Source organism: Suncus etruscus, chromosome 1 (assembly GCF_024139225.1).
Source record: "Suncus etruscus isolate mSunEtr1 chromosome 1, mSunEtr1.pri.cur, whole genome shotgun sequence".
In the NCBI taxonomy this organism is placed as follows: Eukaryota; Metazoa; Chordata; class Mammalia; order Eulipotyphla; family Soricidae; genus Suncus; species Suncus etruscus.
Window position 1 is genome coordinate 156706537 of NC_064848.1, and position 24907 is coordinate 156731443.

Genomic DNA, 24907 nt, shown 5'->3' on the forward strand with positions numbered 1-24907 from the left:
GACCAACATAGCTTTCATCAGTTTAGGAATTAAGTGTTTTTTTTTGTTTTTGTTTTTTACCTTCTGCACCTCCTAAACAGTGCTCAGAAAACCTGGGATTGCTTCCTGATGATTCTCAGATGACCAGACCAGTATGTGGGACCTAGTAGTGCTTCTTGGGCCTGGCATAGCTGGGAAATACCCAGGCCACCTTGGTAGTGCTCAGAATCTCTAGAGCTGTATCACTTCACTAAGTGTGGCCCCCAAACCAAAATCACAACAACAAGCCAAGGGTAGCTGAATGCATGGTGTATGCCTAACCCTGTACTGTCTTTTCATCTCCATTTTTGTTGTTGTTGTTTGTTTGTTTTTTGGGCCATATCAGGTGATGCTCAGGGGTTACTTCTGGCTCTGTGCTCAGAAATTGCTCCTGGCAGGCATGGGGGACCATATGGGACGCCAGGGGATCGAGCCATGGTCCGTCCTGGGTCAGCCACATGCAAGACAAACGCCCTACCACTGTGCCATCGCTCCAGCCCCTCCAGTTTTATTATTTTTAATAATTATTTGCTTTAGCTCTTCATATTCTTCACTTCAAGAAGGCCCCAGAGTTTTCTGCCTAGTTTTTATTAACAAGAGCAGAACATTCCCTTTAAAAATTTTTTGATTTGGGGCCGGCGAGGTGGCGCGCAAGAGGTAAGGTGTCTGCCTTGCAAGCACTAGCCAAGGAGGTACTGCGGTTCGATTCCCTGGTGTCCCATATGGTCCACCCAAGCCAGGGGCAATTTCTAAGCGCTTAGCCAGGAGTAACCCCTGAGCACCAAATGGGTGTGGCCCGAAAAAAAACAAAAAAAAAATTTTTTTTTTGATTTGTGGCCCAAACTTAGTGGTAGTGGCACTCATTGTCATTTCTAAGTCTGTGCTTGAGATGAGACTCCTGGAGATGCTTGGGGTCCATATGCAGTGCTAGGGGTCAAATCAGTGTTGGCCACATGTGAGGTAAGTGCCTTACCTATTGTATTATGTCTCTGTTCATAAAAGTTACATTTTATATTTTAGTTCTTAAACATAAATTTTCAGTTAGTGGTGTAGGTAGCCAAATGTAATCTTATTTCCTCTAATGTGCTGGCTTTATTTATTTATTTTTTGTATTACTTGCTTTAGGCTCTTTCTCTTTTCTTTGATCAGGTAAACCTCTTCAGTTAACTCTTCAAGCCTGTGATGTTAAAGGGAAAGAAGAAAAATCGGGGCCTGAAAATCTTCTTGTTCAACCATGGACAAGAGATGGTAAGTAGCTGTTCTATTTATCTGTGTTTTTGTTTATTTATTAAGAGAATGAAAGGAAATACCAAAAACCAAAAGCAAGCAAACAAACAGTCTCTGTTGTTTTATTTTTTATTTTTTAATTTTTTTTTGGTGTTTGGGTCACACCCAGCGGTGCTTAGGGGTTACTCCTGGCTCTATGCTCAGACATCGCTCCTGGCAATTTTAGGGGACCATATGGGATGCCGGGATTCAAACTACTCTTCCTTCTGAATGCAAGGCAAACACCTTACCTCCATGCTATCTCTCCAGCCCCCTGTTGTTTTAATCTTAAGGGTTTTTTGGGGGGGATTTTGTTTGTTCATTTGTTTTCTTTCTTTTGGGCCATACCAGGCAGCACTCAGGGATTACTCCTGGCTCTGCACTCAGAAATTGCTCCTGGCAGGCTCTAGGGACCATAGGGGTTGCTGGGGATCAAACCCTGTTGGCTATATGCAAGGCAAATGCCCTACTCACTGCGCTATCTCTCCGGCCCCCTTAAGTTTTTATTTATTGATTTTTTGGTGTGGTTTTGGGTCACACCCGGCAGTGCTCAAGGGTTATTCCTGGCTCCAGGCTCAGAAATTGCTCCTGGCAGGCTTGGGGGACCATATGGGATGCTGGGATTCGAACCGATGACCTCCTGCATGAAAGGCAAGCGCCTTACCTCCATGCTATCTCTCCAGCCCCTTAAGTTTTTATTTTTAATCTTGTTTGTTTGCTTGTTTGTTTTTGGGCCACACCAAAATGTGATCAGAAATAACTCCTGGCTTGGGGGACCATATGGGATGCTGGGGGATCGAACCGCTGTTTGTTTTAGGTCATCTGCATGCAAGGCAAATGCCCTACCATTGCGCCAATTCTCTGGTCCCCATTATTTTTAATCTTAAACATTAGATTATTAATTTTTAATTTTAAGTATTAGCAAATGGGGCCTGGAGCAATAGCACAGTGGGGTAAGGTGTTTGCCTTACATGCTGTTGACCTGGGTTCCATTCCTGGCATCCTATATGGTTCACCAAGTCATCCAGGAGTGATTTCTGAGTGCAGAGCCCCACCAGGTATGGTCCAAAAAACCAAACAAACAAAATATTTAGCAAATGGCTGGAGTGCATTCTCTATGCTTTGAAGGCTCTTTTCCTCCTTGAGGAGAAGTTTATCAGTCTCTTTCTCTTCTATCTTTTTGACTAGCCAGTGTCCCAGCTTCTTTCCCACCCACAATCTGCTTCCATGACAGGCATTTTCTTTTTTCTTTTTTTTCTTTTTTTCTTTTTTTTTTTTTGGTTTTTGGGCCACACCCGGTGTTGCTCAGGGGTTACTCCTGGCTGTCTGCTCAGAAATAGCTCCTGGCAGGCACAGGGGACCATATGGGACACCGGGATTCAAACCAACCACCTTTGGTCCTGGATCGGCTGCTTGCAAGGCAAATGCCACTGTGCTATCTCTCCGGGCCCAGGCATTTTCTTTTTTCCTCCTTATTTCCCTTTTTATACATTGTGGTGTATAATACTATTACTGATAGTTTATCATGTGTGTCACTTTACTCAATGGCTTTCCTTCTCTGTCCTTTCCTGGATTTTTTTCCTCAGCAACTCTCAAAGTATAGGCTTCTGGAAAAATAAGTGTTTTCCTGTCACCTCTTTTTATTGGTAGTCTGTTCAGCACGTGTAGTCTTCCCCTGAGCATCTCGGCCTCTGTAGAGAGCTTTCCTTCATTGTTTTATCCATTCCCTGACACACTAAAGGTCAGTGCACCTTACCAAACCCCGCTGTCAAAGTGAGTGGGTGGGTTTGGGAAGAGGTGAAAAATCCTCTACATTTTTCTTTTACCCTTGAAGGAAAGAAAAGAATTGGATTGGGTTTGAGGGATTTGGGTTTATTTGTTTTGGTTTTGGGGCCACATCTAGTGATGATCAGGGGTTACTTCTGGCAGACTTGGTATACCATATTGGATGCTGGGGAGATTGAATACAGGTCAGCTGCATGCAAGGCAAGTGCCCTACCCTCTGTACTATTTTAGGGTCTAACAATCCTCACTTTTTCTAGTTCACAGGGAGGAATCATCCTCGTTTGTTCAAGGGTCATGGGGTTTTAGTTTAATTATAACACCAGACAAGAGCAGTTAACTTCCTTAAGCAAGCAGAGTACAGAAGCTAAAGCACTGTTATCTCTAAGCAAAGGCACAATTCACAAATCACATAAGTCAAAGTTTAAGGGAGGGAACCCCAGGGTGACAGTTTGACTCACAAACCTTCCATCTACAGTCTGGCTATGAGTTCAGATACAGTCTACAAATAAATTAGGTATTCAGTTTTGCCAGCTGTCCTGCAGCTACACTGTCAACTGGTACATCAGGATGATCATTCTGCCCTGATTCTGTAAGTTGAGTCAGCTAAATGTTCAGGGGTCCATCCTGTTCAGGCTTGACTTAACCACGAAGAGAAAGGACGTTCCTGCTTCTTCAATCCTGCAACTTTAACAGCTGTTAAAAGATGAGATGGAGACGAACAACATAGGCCCCTAAAATCCAGTTGTCCTTCGTGTACTGATTCAGAGAGAGATTAAGAAATGCCTCCCATACTTGGTATGATGTCAGTGGCCTTAGCTCTTAGCTCATTGAGTTGAATTCCCATGGCTCTTCTTTTATTCCTGGTCCCCTGAAAACCTTCCTATTCCATATTTTCCCTAAGGAATTCACTACCTGGGGCCGGAGAGATAGCATGGAGGTAAGGCGTTTGCCTTTCATGCAGGAGGTCATCGGTTCGAATCCCGGCGCCCCGTATGGTCCCCTGTGCCTGCCAGGAGCAATTTCTGAGCCTGGAGCCAGGAATAACCCCTGAGCACTGCCAGGTGTGACCCAAAAACCAAAAAAAAAAAAAAAGGAATTCACTACCTTAGAAGTCACTAATTTTTCAAAGATCTTAAACACATACCTTATAGTTTCTCGCTGCTTCAGCATTTTAACTGATAGGTTTAGTGAATGCTAACAGTTTAACAAGTTACACTGATGTGAAAGCAAAGAGGTTGCTTCTTGCCCTGACAATATAAGCGGCTTTCATCTGCAAATACTTCAAAACAAGTAATACAATTAAAATTTAGTGTTTGTTAACAATAAGTCTAAAATAATTCTCTACAAAACAACCCTGTAGATGTCCCTTTTATCAATAAAAATTCAGGTGCCAAATTTCATTGCAGGGCCCATAATATAAACACCGTATTTTTTTACTCTATAAAATGCACCTGACCATAGGCATACATAGTTTTTAGATGAGGAAAACAAGATATGCCAGGAGACAGTGGCTGGGAACAACCAGTCTGCGGGCTGAAGTATTTACAATATACTGGCCAACAGCTGGTTAAACACATTTACCTAACTCTTTATTTTAATATCACAAACAAAAAACAAAAAAACACTTTTTTTTTTTTTTTTTGGTTTTTTGGGCCACACCCATTTGATGCTCAGGGGTTACTCCTGGCTAAGCACTCAGAAATTGCTCCTGGCTTGGGGGGACCTTATGGGACGCCGGGGGATCAAACCACGGTCCTTCCTTGGCTAGCGCTTGCAAGGCAGACACCTTACCTCTAGCACCACCTCACCGGCCCCCAAAAAACATTTTTTAAATACATTTTGTTAATATAAAAAAAAAAAGTCCTGCACTTAGGCTTCAGCTCCAGGTGGCTTTCACTTCATAAGAAGCACAGTCATTACCCCCCATCTTTTGGAGGAAAGTGGAAAAAATTACAACATACATATTTTTGTTGTTGTTGTTGTTTTGGGAGGGCCACACCCAGTGATCCTCGGGTTATTCCTGGCTATGCGCTCAGAAATTGCTCCTGGCTTGGGGGACCATATGGGACGCTGGGGGATCAAACCATGGTCCATCCTAGGTCAGCCGTGTGCAAGGCAAATACCCTACCACTGTGCCATCCATAGCTCTGGCCCCATGATATATATATATATATATATCCCTGCAGTTATTAGGAATATAGGCAAGCTTTTATGACTGATATGATTTGAATATTTTATTATTTTTATTATTTATTGAACTATATTTTTATAATATTTGTTGAATATTGAATATTTACTGAAATGTAAATGTTATTTATTGCATTATTTATTATTTTTATTTATTTATTTATTGAATATTTATTATTCACCTGTGTCTTTGAATTGCATATTTAACTCCCTGCTTTCCTCCTGACTTGACTGAATTGGCTTTGTAAGTCTATTTGTGGTTTGTTATTTTGATATGAATGGATGCTAGGAAGGAAGCAAATTTAGTTTTGTTTGTTTGTTTTTGGGCCACACCCGGCGGCACTTGGGTTATTTGGGTTACTCCTGGCAGGCTTGGGCACTATGAGATGCCAGAGATTGAAACTTGGTTAGCTGTGTGCAAGGCAAACACTGTACCTGCTGTACTATCACTCCAGTCTCATAAATGTTGTTTTTTCTAGTCTTTCCCTTCACCATCCACTATTACTGTTTGTTTCTTTTTTTTATATTTATTTATTATTTTTTTGTTTTTGTTTTTGTTTTTTTCGGGCCACACCCGTTTGGTGCTCAGGGGTTATTCCTGGCTAAGTGCTCAGAAATTGCCCCTGGCTTGGGGGGACCATATGGGACACCGGGGGATCGAACCTCGGTCCTGATCCTTGGCTAGCGCTTGCAAGGCAGACACCTTACCTCTAGCGCCACCTCGCCGGCCCCTACTGTTTGTTTCTTAACAACTCAGTTTAGATTTCAGTCTTACTCTACTGAAAAAATAAACCTGAGGAGATAAGTAAGACAGGGAAGTCTTCACAGGCAAACTATTGGTTTTGGAGGAATGATTTGTTTCTTACACCCTATCGAAGTAGGAGCTTTTGTCACTGGTATTTGTTTTTTGTCACTTTTGGTCATGGGGGTTGTACATGAGCTTTTATTAGAGCCACATCCACTGATGCCGGGATTGAACTCTTAACTCACATATATGATCTATCTATCACTTAAGCCACATCCCTATTCATGGCTTGATATTTATTGTATATTTGGAGAAGGGGTTATTGTTGGGGCATATCCAGCAGTTGTCAGGGGCTCTTCTTTGCTTAGGAGTGATCTTTTATAAGGTCAGGAAATCATCTGCCAGTGATTTGAACCAACGTCCTGACCAATGTAGATATATGCAAAGTGAATCAAGACAAAGATGGAGAGATAATATAGGGAGGCAAGGCTTTTAATAGTTAAGGCCCTCCTATATATCTATCCATGTTGTTGGTCTGGTATTTTAAAGGACTACTCAGGCTGTTGGTATAGCTAAAGTGGAAGCTTATGGCTTATTAATTTCTTTTGTTTGGGGACCATACCCAGCAGCACATCAGAGAACCTGACTGTGCTCTCAAAAATTGATCCTGGCAGGCTTTGGAGGACCATATGGGATGCTGGGGATCAAACCCGGGTTCATCACAGGTCGGCACGTGCAGAGCAAATGCCCTACTGCTGTGCTATCACTCCAACCTGCTTATTCATTTTTTTTAAGTTTGCGATGTAGCATGAGAATCAGTTTGGTGAGAGGGGGGCATAGTGTCAAATAAATGCACTGTACTACAATTAGATTGCCCTTTCTTTTTAATTAAAAATAGGTAAAATAAAAATAGGTAGCACAAAGGTGTTTTTGTTTGTTTGTTTGTTTGGCTTTTTGGCCACACCTGGTGACGCTCAGGAGTTACTCCTGACTATGTGCTCAGAAATTGCTCCTGGCTTGAGGGATCATATGAGATGCCGGGGATCAAACCACAGTCCGTCCTAGGTTAGCGCAAGGTAAACACCCTACCACTTGTGCCATCATTCTGGCCCCCCACAAAGGTTTTATTTATGTACTATTTTGTTTGTTTTGTTTTGGGACCACAGCAGTACTCAGGGGTTTCTCTTGGCTCTGCTCTCAGGTGGAATACATGGGGGACCATATGAGGTGCGGGACAGAACTTGGATCAACATGTGCAAAGCAAATGCCCTACCCACTGTACTATTGTTCTGGCCCATTTTTATTTGTTTGTTTTTGGGTCACACCCAGCGGCACTCAGAGGTTACTCCTGTGTCTGCACTCAAAAATTGCCCCTGGCAGGCTCTAGGGACCATATGGGTTGCTGGGAATCTAACTGAGGTCTGTATTGCTTTGATCCCTGGCCCTAATTTTTTTTTTTTTTTTTTGGTTTTTGGTTTTTGGGCCACACCCAGCGATGCTCAGGGTTTACTCCTGGCTGTCTGCTCAGAAATAGCTCCTGGCAAGCACGGGGACCATATGGGACACCAGGATTCGAACCAACCACCTTTGGTCCTGGATTGGCTGCTTGCAAGGCAAACGCCACTGTGCTATCTCTCCGGGCCCCCTAATTATTTTTAATACTTTTATTAGGTTCTTTTCAAAGACTGAAATGAAGGAATTTGAATCTGGCTTGTGTGATCAACTGTCTAGGAGATTTATTAGTGGGGTTACATTTGTCCAAATATTCACTTTTCACAAAAGTACTAGGTAGCATCTTTACCCCCTGCCTGATTTCTAAGAATATGGCTTATTTTTATTGATCTTAGTTGATAGGGCTATAACAAATGCATCAGTATTTCTAATTTAGTTTTTCTTTATATAGGCTTTCTTACCGAGACTGGAAAAACCAGAGCAAGTACTATTATCTCTACAGGAACCGAATCTGCCTTCCAAGTTACACAGATCAGAATTGTGGTATGATAATGCTCATGCTACCTTCTCAAAGCAGTGATACTTCTTTTTGCTTGTTTGATTTGTGGTGTTCAGGAGCTATTCCTGACCTGTGCTCTAGTATCACTTCTGGCAGTTCTCAGGAATGTGAGTGCTAGGGATCAGATTGGAGTCAGCAGCATACAAGGCAGGTACCTTAACCCCTGTACTTCAACCCCAATGCTACAATTGCTAAAAATAGGAATTCCTTTTAGGTGGCTAGAAAGTTCAAAGAGTTGTAGCTCAAGACCGAGATTCCATTCTTGGCACCATCTGGCCTCTCTGACATCACTGTGTGTAGCCGGCAGACCTGCTGTGGTGTTCTTTCCCAACCCCCAAAAAATAGGGATTAGAGAAATAGTACAAAGAGGTAGAATACTTGTCTTGCATTCAACCAACTGGAGTTCAATCCCTGGTACTGCATATGGTCCTTCAAGCTCTTGTCAGGAGTGATCTCTGAGCACTGCTGTGTGTGGCCTCAAAATCAAATAAACAAAATAGAATTGCTATTTAAAAGTCTAATCTGGTTTTTTTTTTTTTTTTTTTTTTTTTTTTTTTGGTTTTTGGGCCACACCCGTTTGACGCTCAGGGGTTACTCCTGGCTATGTGCTCAGAAATCGCCCCTGGCTTGGGGGGACCATATGGGACGCCGGGGGATCGAACCGCCGTTCCTTGGCTAGCGCTTGTAAGGCAGACACCTTACCTCTAGCGCCACCTTCCCGGCCCCTTTTTTTTTTTATTTTTTTATTTATTTTTTTTTTATACTGGGTTTTATTTATTTTTTTTACTTATTGGGTTTTTTTTTTGGGGGGGGGGGTTCACACCTGGCAATGCTCAGGGGTTACTTCTGGCTCTGCACTCAGAAATTGCCTCTGGCAGGCTCAGGGGACCTTATGGGATGCCAGAATTTGAACTACAGTCTGTCTTGCATCAGCTGCATGTAAGGCAGCTATGCTATCTTTCTGGACCCTTAATTATTTATTTTTATTTTGGTACCATACCTGGTGGTGCTCAGGGCTTACTCCAGGTTCTGTGCTCAGGGATCACTCCTGATAAGAAATAGGGGACCATATATGGTGTTGGTAATTGAAGATGTGTTGGCTGTATGCAAGGCAAGCACCATATCCACTAGACTATATCTCAAGCCCCCCAAGTCTGTTTTTTTCATTGAACATTTAATGGTTATTTGCTCTTTTTGAGACCTGTAACAGAGGCCAGGGACATAGATGAGTAATAAAATCTCTGAATGGTGTGAATATAAATATTGAGAACTATAAAAAGTCATTTCTTGAGAAGCAGCTTAAAAAATAATTGGAAACACAAATGCCATAGAAGTGTGAACCTTGGGTGTACTTTATCTAGATCTCTTTTTCTAGGTTCGACGTGGGGACATTGGTGCCCAGTGTGGATTGGTGTTTGCTTATAACTCATCATCTGATAAATTTCATGCAGAAGAACATTTCAAAAGATTTGAAAAATATGACAAATGGAAGCTTCAGGAATTCAGGCAATTTGTAAAAGGAAGGTGAGAAGCAGAATAAAAATATTGTTAGTAATATATAAATTCCCTTACTGGCAAAATAGGTTATATCTTTATAGGAAAAGTGAAACTTACCCTATTCTCATGGACATTCATGCTTGTTAGCAATTTATATAAAGGTGTATACTTGGGGAGCACTGAGAGAAATTGGGGGCACACAGAGTAGTACTATTCTTGACTCTTTGATCAGGGGTGATTCCTGGCAGTGTTCAGGGACTATGTGGTGTTGAGGATTCAAACCAGATCAGTGGGTTAAAGCAAGTGCTTTAATTCCTAACTAGCTTTCCAATCTTAAGAATCTTTTTTTTTTCTTCTTGTTTTTTGGACCACATACAGTGACACTCAGGGGTTACTCCTGGCTATGCACTCAGAAATCACTCCTGGCTTGGGGGACCATATGGGATGCCGGGGATCAAACCGAGGTCTATCCTAGGCTAGTACAGGCAAGGCAAAGACGCCTTACCCCCTGCACCCTGGCTCATTGCTCAGGGCTTACTCCTGGCTGTCCGCTCAGAAATAGCTTCTGGCAGGCACGGGGGACCATATGGGACACCAGGATTCGAACCAATCACCTTTGGTCCTGGATCGGCTGCTTGCAAGGCAAACGCGGCTGGGCTATCTCTCCGGGCCCATGTATGAGTTCTTATGTTTGATCTCAAATCCCATCACCCAAAGAGAGGGAAAAACTTAGAGATTGATAGATGTGGAAAGCCTTATTTTTTATTTTATCTAGTCACTGGGAAATTTATCTACAGTCCAACCTTCCTGCCCCTATCTACTCCCTACTAAGATAGGTATTTGGAACCATTCAGTGCTGGGAATTGAGGAATTTAGTCCTCCTTCATGCAAAAACTGTGAATTAGTCCAGTAATTAAGCTATCTATATTTTCAGCCCCCTATGTTTTTTTGGGGGAGGGGCTTGTATTTTAGGCCCTGTCCACCTATGCTCAAGGGCTATCCTCTTTCTGCTTGGTGTCCATCTCATGGTAATACTCTGGGGACCATGAATTGCTAGGGATTGAATTTAGGACTCCCACAAGCAAATCATGCACTCAGCCCTTTGAGCTTTCTCTTCTTACAAATTTATATAAAGAGCTGGAGTAGCCACTTGAATAGAGTCAGGTATGCCAACCCTCATTCTTTTTTTGGGGGGTGGGGGAGGGGGGTTACTCCTGGCTCCATGCTCAGAAATCGCTCCTGGCAGGCTCGGGGGACCCTATGGGATGCCGGGACTCAAACCAATGACCTTCTGCATGAAAGGCAAATGCCTTACCTCCATGCTATCTCTCCAGCCCTACCAACCCTCATTCTTTCCTCCCCTCTGCTCCACCTAAAAGTGGAAGGAAAATGTTTTGATTGATGAGAAGAGCATTATTGAGACCTGATAGTTGAGGTCTATGGAATGTTCTTCAAGAAAGTGACAAGTTCCATTTGCTCAGGTTCAAATGAGGTAGAGAGTAGTGAAAGAATTAGAGAGTGAGGAAAGAAGTGGACTTTATTATTTTTTTATTTTTGGGCCACACCTGGTGATGCTCAGGGGCTACTTCTAGCTATGCGCTCAGAAATCACTCCTGGCTTGGGAAACCATATGAAACACTGGGGGATAGAACTGCAGTTTGTCCTAGGTTAGTCCTAGATTAGCCCTAGGTTAGTGCGTGCAAGGCAAACACCCTACCACTTGTGCCACCACTCCGGCCTCCAGGACTGGACCTTTAAGGTCTTTTTCCATTTCAGGGTTTAGACTTTATTTTTTTGTTTGTTTTGCTTGTTTGTTTGTTTGTTTGTTTTTGGGCCACACCTGGTGGCTCTCAAGGATTATTCCAGGCTCTGTGCCCAGAATTGAGAAATGAATATCAGTGACAGGTATTCTCCAAGTCAATAAAATGAAGTCTCCAAATCTGCTGAGTTTAGCTGCTGAAATCATTGACAACTCCTTGCATATTTTTCTTACTGTATTACTTGGAAATGAGTTAAAACTCAGGAAATTGAATCTGTGACTTGATATTTAGACTACTGTATTTAACAGGTATAGGAGATAGCAGGAACCTTTATTTAATTTTTATTCAGTACTATACTGCTAAGCTTTTTTTTTTTTTTTTTTTGGTTTTTGGGCCACACCCGGCAGTGCTCAGGCATTACTCCTGGCTGTCTGCTTAGAAATAGCTCCTGGCAGGCACGGGGGACCATATGGGACACCGGTATTTGAACCAACCACCTTAGGTCCTGCTGGCAGGCAAAGGGGGATGCCAGGGATTGAACTCAGGTTGGCCTTGTGCAAAGCAAATGCCCTATACACTGCTATTTGCTCCAGTCTCTGGTAATTTTTTTTGTTTTTTGTTTGTTTGTTTGTTTGTTTTTGGGCGGTGCTCAGGGGTTACTCCTGGCTATCTGCTCAGAAATAGCTCCTGGCAGGCACGGGGGATCATATGGGACACCAGAATTCGAACCAACCACCTTTGGTCCTGGATTGGCTGCTTGCAAGGCAAACGCCGCTGTGCTATCTCTCCGGGCCCACAATTCCTTTTTTTCTTTTGTATACACATTCTAGATTCTTTTCTCTCTTCTTGCCATAATTCCTTATTTTCTTTCCTAATTTATATATAATACCTGAGTATATTTTAGTTTGTTGGCTATATTACATACTAAACAATGTAAAGTTTTAGGTCTCATATTGAAATATTGCCTTTTTGGGCTCGGGAGATAGCCTGGATGTGGGGTGTTTGCCTTTTATGCAGAAGGATGGTGATTTGAATCCTGGCATCCCATATGGTCCCCCGTGCCTGCCAGGAGCGATTTCTGAGCATAGAGCCAGGAGTAACCCCTGAGCGCTGCTGGGTGTGACTCAATCCCCCCCCCCCCAAATAATTGCCTTTCTCTTACTTATTTAATTTCTGAAAAGGGAATATAATTCAAGTATCAATTAAACAGAAAGTGGCATACAGTTGAGTTTTTTTGTTTTTTTGTTTTTTTTTTTTGGTTTTTGGGTCACACCCAGCAGTGCTCACAGGGTTTACTCCTGGCTCTATGCTCAGAATTCGCTCCTAGCAGGCACGGGGTTTTATATGGGATACCGGGATTCGAACCGCTGTCCTTCTGCATGAAAGGAAACGCCTTACCTCCATGCTATCTCTCTGCCCCCCCCTTTATTTATTTATTTTTTTTGCATAGCAGTGCCCAGTTTCAGGTTTTGGACCATATGCCAAAACTGCATTCAGCACCATACTTGATGGTTATTCCAGGGGACCATAAAGTATCAGGGATTGAACCTGGATCTCCTGTCCACTCAGTCCTCAGTCCTTTGAGCTACCTCTCCAGCCACAGTTGAGCTTCTTTAGCATTGAAGATTAAATCCTTTTCTGGAAGGATTTCTTTTCATTTGTTCTGTTTTTGTTTTTGGGTCACACCGGTGGCACTCAGGTGTTACTCCTTGCTCTGTGCTTAGAAATCGCTCCTGGCTGGCTCAAGAGACCAGATGGGATGCTGGGATCCTGGGTCTGTTCTATCTCTCTGGCCCCTGGAAAGATTTCTTAAAGATTGAAAAGGTTATGAAGCTTATTATGACTGAATTTTTTCTGTTTTGGGGTTTCACTATCTGAATATGACCCAAATCAAGTGGCCCAAACCTAGGAACCAGACCTGCTTCTCCATTGGATCTTTCCAGAAACATACCCTCAAGTTGTTTCTCTCTAAGATTCCTTAATTTCATGTTTGTTTTCACTTAAGCCCAGTTATCTAGAAGAGCAAATTTTCTCCTTAGTTCACAGATTATATTTGGGACTGAAAATAGTTTCCATTATAAAGGAAGGGACTAAGAAATTGGGAGGAAATGACCACCCTATAAAATACCTTATGTATTTTATAGAGGAGCCAAGTTTATACTCAATCATTATTCATTGAAAGGCCATATACACAAGTTAAATATATACCACTGGGATGATTCTTCGTTCATTAGACCCTTGAAAAGTTTAGAAATAAGAAAATATTTTTGTGGTTATCTTTGTTTTTACAGAATTGGTTGCTCACCTGATGACCTTGAAGAAGATGATCCTGTTGGGTGGTTTGAGCTGGAAGAAGATTGGGATGAAGCAATTGTCAAGTTGCAACAATGCAGAATTACCAAAGTAAGCGTTAATGAGGATAGCCTTCATGGTTTTGCCCAATCCCTTATTATTTTGTTTGTTTGTTTGTTTGGGCCACATTCTGTGACTCAGGATTACTCCTGGCTATATGCTCAGAAATTGTTCCTGGCTTGGGGGACTATAAGGGACGTTGGGGGATCAAACCAGGGTCTGTCCTAGGCTAGCACCAGCAAGGCACTTTACCGTTCCTTGCCACCGTTCCTGCTCCTTTCCTCTTCTTTTTTTTTTTTTTTTTAAGTTATTATTGTTGCCAGTGGTTATTGGTACATCAGTCATGATTGTAATGGCCAAGTTCATGTTCTAGTGGAAGAGACAGCTGTGATGTGTTCTGATGTATTTGAATTTAATGGAAGAGTACACTAACCAAGCTTGGAATTCATGGCTAGTGAAGGTTTCCCAGGAAAGGTGACCTATTCACTAAAGAAGAAAGTTGAGAGACCGGAGAGATAGCATGGAGGTAGAGCATTTGCCTTGCATGCAGAAGGACAATGGTTTGAATCCAGGCATCTCATGTGGTCCCCCGAGCCTGCCAGGAGCGATTTCTGAGTGTGGAGCCAGGAGTAACCCCTGAGCACTGCTGCGTGTGACCCGAAAAAAAAAACAAAACAAAGAAAGTTGATTAGGCCATTTTTTTTCAGGCCAACATATGTGGAGAAAGACATTAGAGATTAGCAGGCACACAGGCCTGACTGAGAAAGAGGTAGTTATGTTAGAAACAGTGGCTAATCTGGCTACTTAAATATTTTAGCCTCTAGACTCAATCTTAAACAAAAGCTTGTTTTGTTTTCTTTTTGTATTATACCTGGCAGTGTTTAGCATGGGGCCACTCATGGTTCTGTACTTGGGTTCTGTACTCAGAGCTCTTGGTGGTGCACAGAGGACCAGGTAGTGCTAGGGATCAAAACTGGGCCTCCCATGTGAAAAGTTTATACTCAACCTGGGGAGTTGTCTCATCATCCAGGCTCAGATCTTAAAAGCTTAAGATGAGTAGGAGTTATCTTTAGGACTATTCACAGTAGGTAATCAAAGTAGTGTATTCCAAAAGGCCCTTGTCAATGGAATGTTCACGGTATGAAGCAGTTTGTTTTCACAGAAGTCTGCCTTTGTATAGAAAAGGTTATATCTTGATCTTCTAGTACATATATATCGGTTGGAGCCTTTGAGGTGATTCCTTAATGTGTTGTCTAATTTAACTAATCCGATTACTGTTTTAGAATGACTGACATGATGGCTTAGAACAAACTTAAATCATTTTTTTTACCTTGTTCTCTACCTTGAAGGAAGATTGATGCCATTCCTGCCTCTTTATTCACATTTACATTGTTTCCTGCTTGTAGATGTTAGACTTAATACATTTTGTTTCCCAGGTATAGTCGTACTTAATAATTTATTAATATCTTCTTCTTCTTTTTTTTTTTTTTTTTTTTGGTCACATCCGTTTGATGCTCAGGGGTTACTCCTGGCTAAGCACTCAGAAATTGCCCCTGGCTTGGGGGGACCGTATGGGACGCCAGGGGATCGGATCGCAGTCCTTCCTTGGCTAGCGCTTGCAAGCTTACCTCAAGCACCACCTCGCCGGCCCCATTTATTAATATTTGAGGAGACTTTCTTAGAAAAATCTTATTTTCTTTTCACTCAGTATCCACAGCTTCTGAGTCCTCTTCAACTCTCTCTTGTCCTTTCTAGTATTTGATGGTGAAGTTCCTCTGCACCCGCCAGGAGTCAGCAGAGCGTTTGGGAGTCCAAGGCTTGAGCATCAGTGGGTACCTTCGACCTGCAAGAGCTGAAGTACAGCAGAATGTGGTCTGTGCCCACTGCAGAAAGGACTCAGAGGAGAGGGTTTGTGGAGCCACTCTGCTCCTCAGGACCCTTCAGTTCATCCAGCAGCTTGCCCATGATCTGGTAGTGTTTTGTCTGTTGTTAGATTTTATTCATTTGGAGGAAGAGAGTGACAATATTCAGGGACATGAATATGAATTGTGAAATCAAAACCTGCTGAAAATATGCAATATGAACTAACACAGTAGTTCATGCTGCTGTGATGTTTGAAGGACTGGGGGACTGACCTGTTTGACTCTGATAGCAAGACTAGTAAGCAGTATAGGGTCATTGAGACGTTTTCAAGAATAGACCTATATGTAGATTTTAAAGATATATCAGTCTTCTCTATGGTTTTCCAGTGATAGATTTGGGGAGAAAAGCATGTTTTATGGGGTTTATGTCTTCTTTAAATTCTAGCAAAATTATTGAGGTTAGATGTAAAATGTGTTCATTTATCAAAAGGACCAAAATAATGTAAGGTTTGAAAGTGTTTGCATTTTTATATCTATTTCTCTGGTCACAAATAAAAACACTCATTTATGGAAGATTCTTGAAGCCATTACTGTGGAGGATATAGCTCATCTTAGGAATCTAAAGGATCCTCAGGTGTGATAAGTAATAGCATCCACTCTTGACTTTCAGTCTGCTTTAGGGCATATCTAGAAGCTGATTACTCAATTTATAAATGACTTGTTTGGTCATTGTTATTCAAACTCTCCTATTATAGCAGAAAATAGTAAATGAGAGAGAGAGAAAGAAAGAGATGCTTAGATGTACCTTGAGCCTTTAGTAGAGAGAGAAAGAGAGAGAGAGAGAGAGTTAGAGTTGCTTAGATGTAGCATGAGCCTTTAGTCTCATTGGCATTTTAGCCCACAAGCATAGAAGGGTCAAAACATCCTGTATTACAGTCCTAGACAATAACCATCATCAGTTCTGGGTGTAGTGTTTGTGAAGACAGAGCCTTCATCGATGTGTATGTTCTATGTATTCATTTAAATACATACACATATCTTAAGATGTTTCACACCAAAATTAATCCCTTACAGACTTTTTAATGGGTAAAAGTAAGCTCAATTATATGGAATTTTTTGTGGAGTCATCACATTAACAGTGAGTAGATGACCCATTACAATTTTCTCTAAATGGCTTTTTCAATTTTACTTTTTCTGGTCTTTATAATTTTTTAGGTGCTGCAGAAGGAAAGTGGCTTAAAATATAAATCTTTTCTGGACTTCGCGGGTCTTGATTTGCAGATCTTCTGGATTTTTTACAATAAATTAAAGCAAAAGTAGGTCAGAATTTGTTATAAGGTGCTAATATAAACAAAACTGAAAACACTGAATTTTGCTATTCTAAATGGGCAGTTTTATCTATGTTTTTAAACATTTTTTTATCAATTGATATGCTTTGATTTTAGAGATTTGATTATTGAAAATGACTCACATATCTATGAAATATTTGAACAGTGCTTTCATAAATATTTTCATTTAACATAATAATATAACAACATAATAATCTTTTAAAATAAGATCAAGTATTATAGTATATTATATCTTGTTTTACAGATGCAGAATCAGATTAGAAATCCATTTCCTTGCTCATAGAAAGTAGAGTCAAGAAAGGGCCTTAAATTCAGACTCTACCTTGTACAGTGTTCTTTGCACTCTACCATTCTTCCTTCCTCTCCATTGGCATTCTTTTTTTTTGTTTGTTTTTTGGGCCACACCTGGCGGTGCTCAGGGGTTACTCCTGGGTGTCTGCTTAGAAATAGCTCCTGGCAGGCACGGGGGACCATATGGGACACCGGGATTCGAACCAACCACCTTTGGTCCTGGATCGACTGCTTGCAAGGCAAACGCCACTGTGCTATCTCTCTGGGCCCCCATTGGCATTCTTTTTACCAAGCTAGTTGCCAGAGGAGACTCCTTTATAGATAGCCATTTAATTTTGAAAGTTAAAGCAACTTGTATTCTTGCTTTCTGATGTTCTTTGTTTCTCTGTAGTACAAGAGAAGAATGCGTTTGTGCCCAAACCCTCCTTCTGCAGCTCCTTCAGAGCTGCTCCTCGATACTGCAGAAAGATATGACAGCTGTCCCTGAGGGGACAAAGAAGAATCCAAGCCAGAATTCTGGACAAATGGAGGCTGCTAAGGACCTCTACTCTCACTTATGTGATGGTAGGGGTTGGGTTAATTTTCCTTTAATTCTTTGGTTTTGTTTTGGGGCCACATTCTTTGAATAATGAGTGCCTTCTTTTATGCTCTTTTGAGTTATTTTGTATTTGGCAGATCTAGGTGGGTGGAATATAGTGCTCAGGGGACCATTCATAAGGAGCTATCTGCTGAATCATTTTGGTTTAGGAAATTATTCTTTCATCAGCTGCTTCCTCCTGGTTTCTCCTCACTGTTTGTAATACTGAGAATAGATGCTAAAATATTATTCTATTTTTGTTTTTTTTTGGTGGGGGAGTGAGTGCAGTGTACTTCATCAAGCTATGATCAGGACTTACTTTTATCTCTCTGCTCAGTGATCACTCCTGGCTGGGCCTCCACCACAGAACTATTCAGTCTTTAACTGAGACACTGAGATAAGCCTGATATAATAGGGTGAGAGATAGTGTTGAGGACAAACCAAATGTAACTGAAATTATTTTAAAAAACTTTTCCAAGTTGTGTTTCTAAATGACAGAAAATACTGAAATAAACAATGCTATTTGGGGTGGAAAGATAGTATAGTGGTCAGGGCACTGGCCTTGTATGCAACTGACTTGAATTTTTCCCCAGCACCCTCTAAGGACCTCCACACCATCCAGAGGTGATCCTTAAGTTCAGAACTAGGAGTAATCTCTGAGTACCACCAGGTGTAGCCAGAATAAATCCTAACAGAGTGTGTGTGTAGGGTATGTGTATATACACTTTAATTTTAATTACATAGAAAGCAACTATTTTCTTAGATTACTTATACAGAAGTATTTCTTTACTTTGGTATTAAATACAAAAAGATAGTACTAGGGGCTGGAGAGAGCATGAAGGTAAGGCGTTTGCCTTTCATGCAGAAGGATGGTGGTTCGAATCCCGGCATCCCATATGGTCCCCTGTGCCTGCCAGGGGCTATTTCTGAGCATAGAGCCAGGAGTAACCCCTGAGCGCTGCTGGATGTGACCCAAAAAACAAAAAACAAATAGAGTACTGGGTTTATAAACTTGTTAAAGCCTGTATTTAAATAATAAGTGATACAATATATTAAAGCTTATTTCATTATTCCTTTTATAAATCAGTGGTAGATAAAGTGAATGGAGACTCTGTGCTCATAGAAATATTAAAACAAGAAGTTAAGAACACCCTTCTTAATGGGGCTGCCATCTTCTTTCCTGATCGACAAATCCGGCGGAACCATCTCCTCACCATGATGGTAATTATTTATATTAAAATTATTTAATTATTGGGCCGAAGTGATAACCAGCAGGTAGGACGTTTGCCTTGCACACAAACAACGTGGGACAGAAGGAACCAGGTTGGATCCCCGGCATCCCATATAGTTGCCAGGCGTGATTTCTGAGCACAGAGCCAGGAGTAATCCCTGAGCACTGCTGGTGTGCCTCAAAAAATAAAACAAAGCAAAAAATTAATTATTACTCCAGAGTCTAGCTGTGGCATGGTTTTGTTCGGTTTGCCACCAAGAGTCACAGTGTTGTTCTTTGCTTTGTACACATAAGCACATCTCTTGCCCAGATAGAATTCAGTTTCATCCTGAGCATAAACAGCAAAATCCCAAACACAAGAGTCAGGAGTAGCCACTGTGTACCACTGTATGTAGCCTTAAAATTCAAAATTTTAAGAGAAAAGAAAATAAACAGGTAAACAGGTTATATTATGTCATCTCTATCATGAATATTGTCTTCTACCCTTAAATATCTATGCTCCAACTAAAGCTTTACAGAAGTATTAAGTATACATTTGTTAAATTGAAAATTACTTAGTCTTTGTTTACAATGTCATTATTTCAGAAATGGAATCCATAATTCAAAATTTGGGGGGGGGATGGCACACACTAGTGGTACTCAGGGCTTATTCCTAGCTCTGTAATCAGGAATTACTCCTGGTGGGGCTCAGGCACTATATAGAATACTGGGGATCAAACCCGGGTCAGCCACATGCAAGGCAAATGCCCTAATTCCTATATCCTCGATGGCAAACCTGTGGCATGTGTGCCAGTGGTGGCACATGAAGGCATTGCAGCTGGCACGTGGGAAGGGGTCCACAATTAAGATATGCGGCGCGGTGGGAGGTGAGTGTGCAGCTCAACTCACAACAGGGCCGGACCTTCCATTGGGAGGACCAGGCATTGTGAGGCAGTTTGGACACTTGGGCTCAAAAAGGTTAGCCATCACTGCCCTATATTATCTCATATAATATTATACATGGAAACAATGGCATGGTTCGAGCCAAATTCTGAAGCAACCTTCCTGCTAAGGCAATTGGTCGTGGAATCAGTATGATGTACCCCTCGAAGGTTAAACTTATTGGAAAGTAAATAAATAAAATGTAGATAAAACAAAGAAAAAGGGAAATTAATAAAAGAGGCTGGTGTGGCAAGTTTTTTTGTTTTTTGGCATAGGCATAGTATTGGGGAAGTTAGAAAGAAAATTCCCTTGCCCTAAGAGATAAAGGGTGTCTCCACTGTTGAAGCATACTGTCAGGAGACCAACTACAGGCTCTGAACCTGTTCATTGTCGAACTCTACTGTCTTCTTTTATGGTGTCAAGGAATGTTCTGATCAGTTGTGGTTTTAAAGTCAGTCCTCTGTAATTAGAGATCTTGGTTTTTGCACAGCTCCTAGGATGTTCTAGGAGTCTTTATGTTTCCAGATGTCCTGTTCAGTCATGGCTATTGTAGTCAGTCTTCTGCATTTAGTGATCTAGGTTTTTGCACAGATTAAAGGAAAAAAGAAAAGAAATACTAATGTCCAAAAGGCACATGAAAAACTGCTCTACATCACTAATCATAAGGGAGATGCAAATTAAAACAACAATGAGGTTCTATCTCACACCACAGAGTCTGGCACACATCACAAAAAAAAGAACAGTCAGTGCTGGTGGGGATGTGGAGAGAATGGAACTCTTATTTACTGCTGGTGGGAATGCCGTCTCGTCCAGCCTTTATGGAAAACATGGAGATTTCTCAAAAAAATGGAAATTGAGCTCCCATACGATCTAGCTATACCACTCCTAGGGATATACCCTAAGAACACAAAAACACAATACAAAAATGCCTTCTGTGCACCTATATTCATTGCAATACTATTTACAATAGTCATAATCTGAAAACAACCCAAATATTCGACAACAGATAAGTGGCTAAAGAAACTGTGGTACATATACACAATGGAATGCTATGCAGCCACCAGTAAAAATGAAGTCATAAAATTTTCCTTTACATGGATGGACATGGAAACTATTATGCTGAGTGAAATAAGTCAGAGGGAGAAAGACACAGACTAGTCTCACTCATCTGTGGGAATTAAGAAAAATAAAAGACATTAGTATAATAATACACAGAGACAACAGAGATGAGGGTTAGAGGGACCAGCCCATGATATGAAGCTTACCACAGAGTGGTGAGTACATTTAGAGAAATAACTATACTAACAATTATCTTGACAGTGGTAGTGAGTGAGAGAAGTAGAATGTCTCAAATACAGTTGAGGTGGGGGAGGAGGAAGATGAGGGGCATTGATGGTGAAAAGGTTGCACTGGTGAAGGGGGCATAAACATATTTGTAATCATGGTGCCTAAATAAAGGTATTTCCAAAAAAATCCTTATACTAGAAAGGAAACCATGCCTATGCTCAACATTTATTAACTTACGTTAATCTTATTTCAGCTTTACTGTATTTTACCACTTGCCCAATATTATTGTTTGTTTGGGTTTTTTGGGGGAGGGTTTTGGGTCACACCCGGAAGTGCTCAGGGGTTACTCCTGGCTCCACTCTCAGAAATCGCTCCTGGCATGCACAGAGACCATATGGGATGCCAGGATTTGAACCAACAACCTTCTGCATGAAAGGCAAACACCTTACCTCCATGCTATCTCTCCGGCCCCTGCCCAATATTATTGTAAAGTAAATCCCTAACATGGTTTCTGTAGCATCGCAGCCCTTTAGATGGGCTTGGATGGAGGTGAATGGTGATAGAGGCCTTTCCCCTTTAGCCCATAACACGTGTCTCTGTAACCCCCTTCAGCTGTCGGGGTGGCAGCAAGGAAAAAATCCTCACAGGCAGGCTTCAGGAAATATCAGCTTTATTCATCCCTGGCCAACATCTGTGGCCTATATCATAAACCTATTTAAGCACATGCCATCCTTAGCTTGCCCTACCTCTTAACTCCTTTCAGCCATCTTTTCTCCTCTGACCTCCATTCAGTAAATCCCCTTTTAGCCCCTCAGGCAAAACCTTTTATAACCTTCCCAAGACCCCTCCCAGGAATGGGAGGGTCTTTCTTGTAGGTAAGGTAACACAAAGAATAGGTGTTAGGAGTACATCTCCCCCTCCCCGGATATTTAAGAAGGGTATTAAGCTTTGTAATCCTGACTCTACCTTTAGCCAAAGGCGGGTAATATTTCCACAGCAACAACGTAATAAAGTGAAAATTAACATATTAGCCTTTTTCAAAAATATAAATATGTTCCTATTAATCTTTTTCTACACACCAGGTACAAAAGCATATATACAGAACATACATTTTGAAAACAGGCTTAATACATTAAAATACACAGTAAAACATTTTGCAATTGAAAATATTAACTATGGAAAACAATAAAACACATTTAAATTGGCAAGAACATGACTTAATCAAGAGATACACCTGAAGCAAAGTTAGATGCAGGCGGTTATAAATTAGATTTTTCAGTTGGGCTATGCTGTTTTCTCCCCTTTTTTTAGATTTTTTATACCACTACCTAATATTATCCCATCACCAACACCAACTGTCCAGACATGTCTTCTTTCACCTACGCTCTCACCACGTGGTTTACTTTCATAGTACCAGGCCCCGCAGATGAGTTTGCTTGCGCTGTTTCACTCTCCTGATCTGGAGGGTGGGTTCCAGACTTGCTGCTTCTGGCCTGAGCAGGAGCTTTCTGCCACTTATCTGCCACAGGATGGGCATTCTCTGCTGATCGCAGCTGCCTTTTCTCCCATCCAGATAGTTCTGTGGAAGCAGGTACCGCTGCCTCAGCCACTGCAGCTTCTTGGCCACAGCTTTTTCTCAGGGCCCGTCCGGATGGGCAGAGTTCAAAGTGATCCAATCTAAAAGTCCAGTCCGATATTTCCAAAGTGGAAATCCATTTTCAGGCTGTAGGTTGTATTCAGTAAATCAGTCCATTTTTTATACAGTCTTTTTTCTTGTCCGTTTCCAATCTAGGCTTTCCATTAGTCTGAGGAGGCCGAGGTTTTTGTTTCTTGTAACAAAGTTTCAGTCCTGGGCCTGGGCCTGGGATGGGGGTGATACAAGCTTTCACCTCCCATGTTTCAATGACCATTCTGTCCCTAGACGGGGTTTTGGCCATGTTTGAAAATGGCTCCACATGGTGGCCCACTGCTTTGGGCTCACTCCATCTCTAAAGAGCCAAAATCAAACTAAAAAGCAGGAATCTCACCATGATTACTGTCCTTTTGGATCCAGGATTGAGATTCATGTTCAGGGCACCATTTGTTGATTAAAATAATAAAGAGGTCCTTTGGAAGGAGCCGGATGGTGATGGAGGCCTTTGTTCTCCAGCCCGGACCACATGTGTCTCTGCAACCCCCAGCCGGCGGATATCTGGTTCAGATAGAGGCAAGTAAATTATCCACAGACAGGTTCCAAGAAATATCAGCTTTATTTGCCCTGGCCAACGTGTGTGGCCTATATCATAAACCTATTTAAGCACATGCCATTCTTAGCTTGCCCTGCCTCTTAGCTTTCATTCAGCCATCTCTCCTCTGACCTCCATCCTGGTAAATCCCCTTGCCTCTCCAGTCAAAGGCCTTATCTCACCTTTCCAAGACCCCTCCCATAAATGGGAGTGCCTTTCTTGTAGGTAAGGTTACACAAAGAATAGGTGTAGGGTTATAGTTTCTTCATAAGTATTCCAGGTTATGTCTATAAAGAAAATATAACCAAATTTTAATCTTTAGTTATTTGATTTCACCTTTCCTCTTTTTGTTAACTCAGATATTAGTTGTGGTAAATAAAGGTTTTAGTATTTATAAGCATGATATTGCCAAGTGGAATGCCATAGATCAAGGTCCAAGTCCATTTATTTGTTTTGTCTTTTGGGTCACACCTGCATTACTCAAGACTTATTATTGGCTCTGTGTTTAGTAATCATTCCTGGTGCTCAGGGGGACCATATGGGGTGTCTGGGATAGAGCCAAGTTCAACAATGTACAAAGCAATCACTTCCCCCATTGTATTATTTCATTGGTCCCAAGAACCAGGTTTTTAATTCTGAAGAAAATTCTCTTTATAAAAATTAGAGTAATAAAAAGATCAGTATTAACCATGTAAGACCATAAAATTTATAGAATTTATTTACTATAGAATTTATTTATTCCAAAACATCTAGGAAGAACTTTAGAATTTTCAGTTGTTTTTATGGGGCAGTCTGTATAAAAGGAAGTTTGGTCATACTCTGGCACTGTGGAGGAACACCATTGGTGCCAGTGGTAAAACAGAGACTGGCTGCATATGAGGCAAGCTCTTTAACCTTTTACTGTTTCTCTAACCCAGAAATTCCAGTGCAACAATGATAAGTCAGGGAAATGTGAAGACTGTCTTCGTTTTAGGACTATAGTTGGTAGGGCATACTCCTGGCTCTGAGCTCAGGGGTTACTGCAGGCAGTGCTCCAGGGACCCTATATAGTGCCAGGGATTGGACCTAGGTAGGCTAAGTTTAAGGCAAGTGTCTTACCTTCTTTACTTTCTCTCCAGCACCTCTGAGGACTGTCTGTAGGTTATTTCTTTATTGTACAGATGTCATAGAGTATAATACACAGCCAAGATGGTATAGTATTTTAGCTCTGGTATAGCTAAATGGTACCATCATAATCACTCCTTACTGACTAAAATATTTTATGCAATGCATGAAAATAATTGAGAGTGGGGCTAGCTCAAAGGACTGAAGTGAATGCCTGGCATATATAAGATCAAGTTCAACTCCCAACACTTGTATTCCCCATCACTCAGCCAGTTCTGAGCAATAAAACTATCAAGCTTATACCTCTGGTCCAAAAATAGACTGAAATGCCTACAAGCCCCCAACTACCACTAGCAGAGTGCCCCAAAATCTATTAAACAGGGAAAAAATCAGGGCCGGAGAGGTGTCACAAGGGATAAGGTGTCTGCTAGTGTATGAC

General features: G+C 41.5%; 1 protein-coding gene across 1 annotated transcript in view; it reads left to right on the top strand.

Moving 5' to 3' along the window:
- ZZEF1 (zinc finger ZZ-type and EF-hand domain containing 1) overlaps positions 1–24907 on the top strand; it is a 146815-nt gene that overhangs the window by 39812 nt on the left and 82096 nt on the right. The window contains 8 exon segments of the mRNA XM_049782650.1: positions 1168–1266; positions 7905–7996; positions 9388–9536; positions 13561–13672; positions 15377–15592; positions 16699–16799; positions 17515–17687; positions 18788–18921. Coding sequence (XP_049638607.1) covers positions 1168–1266; positions 7905–7996; positions 9388–9536; positions 13561–13672; positions 15377–15592; positions 16699–16799; positions 17515–17687; positions 18788–18921 — 1076 coding nt within the window.